At 41.5% G+C, this 9755-nt stretch overlaps 1 protein-coding gene across 1 annotated transcript in view; it reads right to left on the reverse strand.

Moving 5' to 3' along the window:
- Positions 1 to 4100: 4100 nt before the first annotated feature.
- LOC109963667 (ubiquitin carboxyl-terminal hydrolase 31-like) overlaps positions 4101 to 9755 on the reverse strand; it is a 13055-nt gene continuing 7400 nt past the window's right edge. Inside the window, exons 10-16 of the mRNA XM_020606370.1 lie at positions 9224 to 9301; positions 8975 to 9104; positions 8745 to 8864; positions 8401 to 8626; positions 8124 to 8282; positions 7864 to 8016; positions 4101 to 7774 (exon numbers count right to left, since the gene is read on the reverse strand). Of these exons, the coding sequence (XP_020462026.1) occupies positions 6231 to 7774; positions 7864 to 8016; positions 8124 to 8282; positions 8401 to 8626; positions 8745 to 8864; positions 8975 to 9104; positions 9224 to 9301 (2410 nt within the window). The 3' untranslated portion in view covers positions 4101 to 6230. The remainder of the gene's footprint in view (positions 7775 to 7863; positions 8017 to 8123; positions 8283 to 8400; positions 8627 to 8744; positions 8865 to 8974; positions 9105 to 9223; positions 9302 to 9755) is intronic.

Here is a 9755-nt window from a genome sequence, read left to right on the forward strand (position 1 = left end):
GATGTCAGATGCTGGAGACAGCTGCACTCATCACAGCTTTTATGAATATATTACCTTTTATGTTCATCCAAACACTAATTTATCTTCCTCAGAAAAATCAAAAAGGACAGATATTCACTCACCAGTCCTCAGGAAAATTGGAACTTTCAGAAACTGCTGTGTGTAAGACAAATATCTGCAGCAAAAATAAATCCTTCAGCTGCTGGTAATTCAGACCTTATCTCTGACAGAGTGTGTGCTCTCTGTTTGTACCCGCATGTTTTTTTTAAGAAGGATGGCTTATGAAATATCAAAGTGCGCTATTTGCCTCCATGAAACTCCACAACATCAAAGACTTTCCCTCTCTCCCACAAGAACCTCGAGTTTTTTGACCCATGCAGCTTTGTCTGTCTTCTATCTCAGCATTGCTCTAAAGGCAAAAGCCTCTAATGATACAGGATTCAAGATGGAGAGACTGCTGCCAAGAATATGAAAAAAAAAACCATCAACGACTAAACAGACACACTTTGGTTGATGATTGACATCCCTGCATCTTTTTATTATTCCTGTGATGTTCGTCCAGACACACTAATGCCAGAAAGTGTGGCCTAACACTTTGGCTGATGCAGCAATCTGGTGATATGCGCCTCTCTGCTTGCCAACCACCTGGCTGGAAGAGGCATAATAAACCTCTCAGTCAATCATTCCTCGCACAGCCAATGGTGTAGGATGAGTGTCAGAGGAAGCATGGCAGACATGCGCTGGCTGTATGTCCAACTCTGACACTTCGCACCTTGCTCTCTAGCATTCTGATGAGTCCTCCCTGTATTGGCAAGGCCTTGAGATTCCAGCTACCCACTGTTGTGCATTATATAGATAAAGCAATGTGCAATGTGTGGGAGGATTATGAGCGCTTGGTGTCAGACATTTAACAGGTTAATGTTTTTGTAATCTTAAGCAGAACGATCACATGGTTGCCTAAAATGTTATTGATTTATTTAAAGGAAAATGACGCTAAAATTAAAGCCTTATCATTAAAGCTGCGGTTGCTTAGTGGAGGAATGAGCGATCCTGTCTGTGGTCACCCAGTTTATGGGATGTGGCTCTGCACCACAGACAATAGCACAGCAGTGTCCCTGGGTGTTAAAGTTGCTTTCAGAGCACCACTGCAATGCTTGGGGTTATGTAATACTGTGCTATGGCTATCCCACATGACAGGTCATGTGTACTGCATTGCCTAAAAAGCAGCTCTCACTCTGACTGCACCCAAGGCTTGCTAGATTTTTGATCTCCAATTAAAAGGGAACTAACATACTGCATCACTGGACTCAAAAGCGGAGAAGTGAATAATTGATTTTGTTTTTGATTCAGCAGGGGGAGGAAAGAATCTGACTCACACTGAAAACACATTTAGTCACATCTAGGCAGCTGCTTCATTTGATGCTAAAAGCTACATGTTAAGATGATAAAATTACAGAATCATTTTGTAGCATTTTGTAGTAATTCCGAGTACTTTTTCCAACTCTGACAAAAAAAAGTGTATTTTTATTAGAAGCCATGTTTTTCCCAAGTTATTGCAGTTTCTCCTGTCAAAGGTGTCGGTTGCTGGGAGCATTTATATACTGTGCACGATTTAGGTTGACAAAAAGGGTCATACACCACAAGGTAACTAGAAAAAACTACTGGAATATTAACTGGAAGACTGGACTGGAATTAAAAACACTCTTATTTGTGGTCACTGAAATGATATCTAATATCCATAATAATATCTAATTCTAATATCTATATCTAATCACATATCAGGCTTGAAATTTCATTGCTAATACTTATAATACCTGTTGTAAATTTACAGTTTTAAGAAAATTCTTCAACAAAACTGGATGCATGATATAATTCATTTGTGCTTGATTTATTAAGAAAAGATAAAAAGATGAATAAATTACTCAAAAGGCTTTTGTTATGCTGTGAGAAACACAGCACACTTTTCTCTGGTCTATAAATACCAACATATGGTATCTTACTTGAGTGGTACTCAACTCAGTTACTACCACCTGCTTCTGAAAGTCTCACATCTGTCTTGTATTTCCTATTGATGAGAATGAACAATATACTTATGAAATGCTTGAGCCTGCTTTCTAATGTCCCAGACACCTCTGGGTTTTCATCTGTGATCTGTATGGATAAGAGAAAGAATATATAGTAATACAAAAACACTGAGAAATCAGGGGGTGGACACAATATCATAGTAGTGGCAACTGAACAGTAATTTTTTATCGTAGTTTAGTGTGTGTTGTATTTCATTGCGGCATCAGATAATACATACTAATACTGTCGCTGCAAACATGGTCTTAAGAATTATACCATACGGCTGAATAAATAATACTTGGAATAATTTCTACAGCAACATCAACAATGCTGCAGGGCTATTGGATCTGATTATACTGTACGTGTTACAGAGGTGCTTACAGTATATCACCTTCACCACAGTGCATTGATCCATCCAAACAGCAAGCAGTGAAAACTAATCACGAAGGTCCTGCTCATGGTCTCCTTGTATCCAGGGATAGAATGTCTCAAAATGGAGATTTATCAGCAGCAATAAGGATTGAATTTGGCCCTAGGAGATACCAAGACTGGATTGATCAATAAGATTAGATTGTCTTTCTACAAAGCATCAAGCACATTAATGTAGCAACAGCAAAACATATCAACTAAATCAACATGAAGGCTATGTCATGGTCTGTGTGTTAAATCCAGATAAAAGTTGCTCAATTCTCCACCGAGGTCTTAGTAATGATGTTCTCTTGGAAATGATACAATTGGCAAGTGATTATTGATTTCAGCACTAGAGGAGCCTGGCTTCTGTACAGAATGATCTGGTGTTGGGCTGCAGTCGGTGAATTTTTTATTTACATCCATATGTGCATATTAATTGAGCTTTTTTTTTTTTTTTTTTTACTTTGGATGCACTCTAAATGTCCAGTTCTGCTAAGCTAAAGTGCACAGAGCCTTACTGCTACATGTCAAAGGAAGCATGTTGCAGCCCCATCACACCACAGGCAATTTTTAAAATTTCATCACATCTCAGACTGCACGAGCGCCGAGAAGTGAGAGGGTGAAAATGTAATTTCCAAAACTGATGACTGTTATACAAAATTACAAGAATAGAAAGACAAAGAGGCAGCATTAACTCTTAGTATTCCCAGCCCTGGGCAAAACTAATAACACCACAATTGAATCAGCTCTAAATAAATGATGGTGCAGTTTAATAACATATCATCTCCTTCACTGACAGCATTAGACATGATGCTACTATATATCTTAATAATCCCACAAGTTCAAATCAAAGGGCATTGCTCAGAATAAATTCACATTGAGTGTTTCTTAATTTCTCTAAATCATTATTTGTGTGTCTGCTGAGATTTTCTGGCAAACACTGAGCACCACCAAGTGGGGAAAATGGGAAACATGAACCAAAGAGCTACAGGTTAACAAGCCGCTATTTAATGATGTGATCTTATTTTGTTGTTGTTCTGTCTTGCATTGCTAAATCAGGGCCAACACACACTGCTACTCCCCAAAATGGATGAAAACAGTATGGCAATAATTATATTGTATCACAGAATAAGTGGAAAAATAGATCTTAAATTATTGCGTGTCCTGTATTATATGTCCTGGTGGAAATAAATCATTGCCTCATAGCATCTCATAATATTCATACATCCCTCTTCTGATGCCATTAACACTGCAAGGTTTCGCTTAAAGTTTATATGACATAAGTCACTTTATATACTGCACGTGTTGGGTGTAATGGCACTGTATCAACACACTGCAGCCACCATGTTTTGATTTATTCTGTCAGAAGGTCTATAAAGTGGCAGTGTTGTAGTCCGATTCAAGTCTCAAGTCCAAGGTGTTCATGTCCGAGTCAAGTCCTAATCACCAAAGAGTCAAGTCCCATTACCTGAGTCATAGTCATCAAGGTCTACATTAAACACAAATGACGCAGCTTCTCACCATTTTATGTTCCAAACTTTGTTAACAGTGTATTGCAACACCATATTTCTCAGTAATTTGATTAATAAAAATCATTTATAGAAAGGTGGGGTGTAAGCTTTAATGGAAGTGTGCCAGATACAATATAGTAGGGGTGAACAGGTTTTTATATCAATATCTTAGGCCAAATCATTATGGCCTATTACAAAAAACAATATATAAATAAATCAATTTTTAAAAATTAAAAAAGTCCAAGCCCTTGTCTCCATCTTCCGTGTCCAAATGCAGTCAATGCTCGAATTCAAGTCCCAGTCATCAGTGGTCAAGTCCAAGTCGAGTCACGAGTCCTGAAAATCTGGACTCGAGGGGGACAAGCCGAGTGCTGGACTCGAGTACTATAAGACTGCAAAGTGGTTCATGGTCCAGCTGCTTGGGTCAATGATGTTCATTCCTCCTTGATCATGGCGCTTAGACAGTCTGTGTACAGCATCTAAAATTCTGTTGTATATATATATATATATGTCAGTAGTACATTTGTATTTGGTGGGACGCCTGTTATAAAATTAGCTTATGATGCCTTCCAGTGCAATCGTTCAGTCTCTTAATGTGCCATTGGAGTTTCTTGTGCACTTCACACCTAAAACTATGATGAGAAATGAAAGTTATACCACAAGTTGTAAAGTGCTGCAATGTTCTTTTGCCACAGCCATATGAAAAGCTCCCTGGTTAAACCTTTTCATGAGGAAAAACATGTGACAAATGAATACAATAGAGAAAACATTCATTTGCAGTGAGCTGATTTACTTTGAGAGGGTGAACGAGCAATACTTATCATTCATACCAAATCTATATTACTTTGAGGAAATGTGCAAACAAAGCCTTAATAAAAGATGCCTTAACATGCTCTCTGATGCTGGCATTTGGAAAAATATACACTTAGAAATATATACACATCCAAGAGTAGCACATACTCAGTGTGGGCATTAGCAAGGATCTGCTTGCATAGTTTAGTGCATGCATAAGCAATTTATCATGCAACAACTGTCGTGTACCTCAGGAATGGCGATCTCTTTCCTCAGTCTATGTCAGCGCACTGCAGGGCCTATTTGCTTTGTATTGCAAGCTAAAGCTGTGCACAAGCTGTGATCTCTGTGAAATGTGAGCTGATTCAAACACACCATAATGCTCTATGTACATGTATGGTGTTCAACAAAGGCATCCCACTGTCTCTGAATACGCTGTCTGTGTGTGTGCGTGGAGTGGTTTTGTACATTAACCCTGTGTTCAAGTCAGAGGAATGTTTGGAGATGTCTGGCAGTCTGAAGAGGCTGATCCCCACGAGGAACATGGGCATCACGGTTAAGTGTTGGCATCAGCAGCTGGAGGGAAGAGGGGGGGACAGTGGCGGGTCATCTGAGGGGGTAACAGACTGGTAAGTAAAACACATACATTTAAAAACCATTACAAACAAAGGTCTCCAGACAATACATGCTTCATTCCTGCACTTCTCCTCGGCCTCTCGATGACTGTCTGATTTTGACTGCACAAAAATACATCTTAAAGGTTGTTGCACAATTTATATCAAAATCATAAACAGCAGTTCAGGTTAAATATGTGTAATTGTGTTTTACTTGAAATGACACTTTCAGTGTTTAAATATTAAAATTGAATTATAAATTTACCAACACCTGTAGTTATACAATTTTGATTAAATGTTTCACTCTGACTATCTGAGGCACTGGTGTTTGTTGTTGACATATGGCTCTCTGTACTGAAGGAGAGCTGTGAATAAAGACTTTTGGAAATAATTCAGTGCTGCACTGCATCAGCATGTTAAAAACTGCCAGTAAACTTCCTTTGGTGACTGAGTAGTCCAAGGTTGATGTATCACAAAAGTTTCCTTCCATCAATATATTTCCATCTTGTGCAAAGTCCCATTTATTTTCACCTACCACTGAGATGTATTACTTTTTCCCAGCCATGCTACGGATAGAACAAGGCAGTAATTTCATTATATGTGCAGTCCATGCTTATGTACAATACAAGATAATATTCCTCAATATCAACGCAATCTATACAAAGTGCTTTGTTAAAATCCGTTCCTACATATCTGTTTAACAATGTGGACAGTAAGTGTCCAGTGTGGCAGCTGGCACTGAAAAGCTACAGGTGCTGTCAGACATTCTGTCTTGTTTGGTGGTTAAAAGACCTCAGAGCTGCTCTAGAAAGATTGCTATCAGGTGCACCGACTAATGTCACTTGGACCTCTGGCTAGTTTGTGTAGAGCTGATGGGGATTTTCCTGGACGGCAATGTTTTTTTAGCAGGCTCTTTCTTCAAAGTGTCTTTTGCAATGGCTGAGGACTGGGTGGTAATTTCAGCTCCAGAAAGATTGGACTTTGTGGAGGGCACCAATGAATGTTTAGCTGCAGCTGACGTTTTAGAGGATTCTTTGTCTTTGGCTGTGGTTAAGATAGTCTGGGCTTCTGAAGCCACATTCTGAGCTTTTTTGCTTGCTCCATGCGGGATTCCTTCTTTAGCTGCCTCTCCACCACCATCCTCTGGACTTCCTTTACCTTCACCCGCCCCTGCTTTCCCACCATCAGCTGATTTACGTGTCTCTTTGGGCCTCAGAGCAGTTTTGAAGAAGGACAAGCCTTTGTCTTCTGTCTTACTGTTGCTACGAGGTCCCCTTAATGGTGGGGTGACGCTTGCTGAGGAAACACCCACACTTGAGGAACGAAGACTAGTCATGGAGGAGCTACTGCTTGAACTCCGACCCACTGTCCTGTTCTCCGCAGTCCGACCTGGCCTGGCCTCCACTCTACTAGCAGCACTTGACCTGGAGGGAGGACCTCCATGGCTAACCTTCCTCTCAGATACTGCATTGGTCCGTGAGGATTCACGGCTAGTGCTCCTGTCTGCTGCTTTAGTTCTTCCTGAAGCTGAGCTTTTGTCGCCTCCCCCCCTGGGAGATGTCCTCCTCTGAGGGTATGAGCTTTGTAATCCTGGAGAACCATTCTTTCTCTGTTGGGCAGAGTCAGGGTGTAATACCTCTGGGGTTTGGGATGACCCTTTCTTGGAGGGGGTTGCTGTTCTTGAGGAACCACCCTTGCTAGTTTTGGGAGGTCCATCATTTTTGTCCTTGGGGTTTGATGCTGATGGTGCAGCCTTGGTCTGTGTTCGAGAGGGAGACTTATCAAAGGCCGGGGACTTAGGAGACAGAGAGCTGGATGATGTTGAGGAGATGGCAGGGCGCTTCTTGGGACTCCTTTCACTCTCTAACCCTGTCTTTGCTGAAGTCTTTTTGACACCAGAGATATCTGCTGCCCCATTCCTTTGTTTCGGCTCCTTTGCAGCTGCCCCATGTCGGGGACTGATCTGTTCAGCAGCAGTGACTACACTCTTGTTATCCCCAGCCTGGATGGAGCTCCTCTGCTCTGCCTGTGCCACAACCTTGGAATGAATTTGCTCTATCAGCCTCTTACTGCTCAGATTACTATCCAAAGCTGCCAGGGCCGTCTTGCCCCCTGACATTCTGTCTGGCTTAGGTGACCCAGTGCAGCAGGAGGTTGACAGCTTATTATCAACCACCTCTCCTATCCTCTCCAGTGTCTGGGAAGAGGAGTGGGACTCCAGGGAGAAGCGTGAGGGAGAGTTGGAGCGTAGCTGGAGCTTAGCAGAGTGTGACCAGGACGGTTTAGTGCCATTTTCACTGAGAGCCAGTGGACTGGCAATGGAAGATCTCGAGGAGAATGTTTGTCTTTGCATGCCCCTTACAGCTGGTCGGGTCGATAAGCCTGCATTGAAGAAAAAGACACATTGATTTTTAGAGTCATATTTATGAAACTATTTAGATATCGCCTGTTTTTGGATGAGCGTCTGTCACCATCGTCCTCGCTCCGTTCACCAGCAAACTCGGCAGACTCGGAGAGAGAGGCCAACGAGGTGCGTCTGGAGGAGCCAGATGAGGCTTGGCTGGGTGGACGGCTCCCCATCAGCCGACTAATCCAGTGCTCACACAAGGAAGAGCTGGTGGATCCTACAGGCCCAAAAAGAGAGTGGTCGAACGTGAAAAGTATTCCATTCAGAACCCCAAAACATGCACAGTATGTAAAAAGTGCACAGTCTAATATGAATAAAAATTACCTCCCACGGAGCTGTTGGCAGACCAAGATGGAACAGTGGCACGTCTTTGATAAAACAAAATGTAAGCAGTCTGTTTACAGACCTCATCCTCAGACATGGGATGAACATCGCTATCATCAAAGCAATACCACTGTCCATCAATGGAGTTCTTACAGTGAGCTGCAAGATACAATGAAATAAAATACTATAATTATCTTGGAAAGCTTTTATGAAATAAAAACAGTTAATACAACAGGGTCATTTCTTTTTCCACTGACTGTGTATGATGTTCCCTTACCTGTGTAATGTCCTCCCTGCATGGTCCCATGATGGTTACACACCGCATACAGGTCATAAAGGTAGTCCTCAGGATCACGGCCCATCCCATAAGGCCGTCTCCATGGTGACCAGTGGGAGGGGAGACTCCAGCTACTCTGGCTCCTCTTTACCATATGGGGTGCCATGTCCATGCTCGTCAGTGGGAACTTCACCATGTTCTGCATTTTCATCCGTCGATCTCCATCCTTAAAAGAAGCAACGCACTTATGGCATTTACTTTTGTTATTCATTGTAAAGGCCACTTCTTTTAAAAGCAATTCCTGCACAGTATATAAGAAGCTATAATCCCACGAGCTCATCTACCTGTCTAAAGCGCTTCAAGTGAAGTATGAGGATGTCTGGCAGGGTCCAGAGACTAAGCTTGATGCTGCCCTGCTGAAGCTGCTTACAATGTGGACATCGCCATGCATCATCAGGAGCAAGCTGAAATTATGTCAAAAATAGTTGGCCATTAAAAAAAGCAACTCATTTTTATCTCACCTTTGTATAATAAAACATTTTGATGGGTGACCTGACACTATGCTTCAGTCTACCTGTTCCTCTTTGGTGTAGAGCTGAAAGCACTGGGCAAGGGAGCAGGTCTGAGGCTGAAGGTGCTGCTCCTTTACTTGACGCACGCTTTCAGCATCTGGGATGTATTCATCCTCAGTCCTTTTGAACAGACTGCAGGTACAACATGGCACAAGTCACACAGGGATCACAACAAAACAAAGGACATTTATTATATGTGTATTTGCTTCAACTGCACTGCTCTGAAAGAAGACACACTGTATCTTACTTACTAGTCTTTCGTCTCCTTGTCCCATTCAACAACAATTTTGACATGAGGTGGCCCTCCAGGACCACAAGCCTTGTATGCTCTGTTAGGACACAAACCCACATTAGATTCAACATTGATAAATGGTAGATAACAAATAAAGATGACATTAGAGCACTATAACTTTCAATTTCAGATTGCTACTAGAAGGCACTACTATTATGAGTATTAATATACAGAAAAATAATTAATAAGATCAAAAAGAATCTTGAATGTGCAAAAGAATAGAAACTTTCTTTAAATCACACCGATCATGACCAAGTGTTTTGATATAGCACATTGGATTCTGGATGGTTTTAATAGGTCTTGGCATCATAAAACATACACACAATACAATACAAGCAGTTATTCATCTCAGGAGATATTTTAACATCGATACTAGTGAAGAGTCGGCCTGTGCGAACTGAGCACACCGCAGTGTTCATATAATGACTACTCAAGTGAGGTAACACTGCCCCCTAGTGGCGGTAATTAGCATTACCTCTCCACCAAGGGAT

Source organism: Monopterus albus, unplaced genomic scaffold (assembly GCF_001952655.1).
Source record: "Monopterus albus unplaced genomic scaffold, M_albus_1.0 scaffold76.1, whole genome shotgun sequence".
NCBI lineage: Eukaryota > Metazoa > Chordata > Actinopteri > Synbranchiformes > Synbranchidae > Monopterus > Monopterus albus.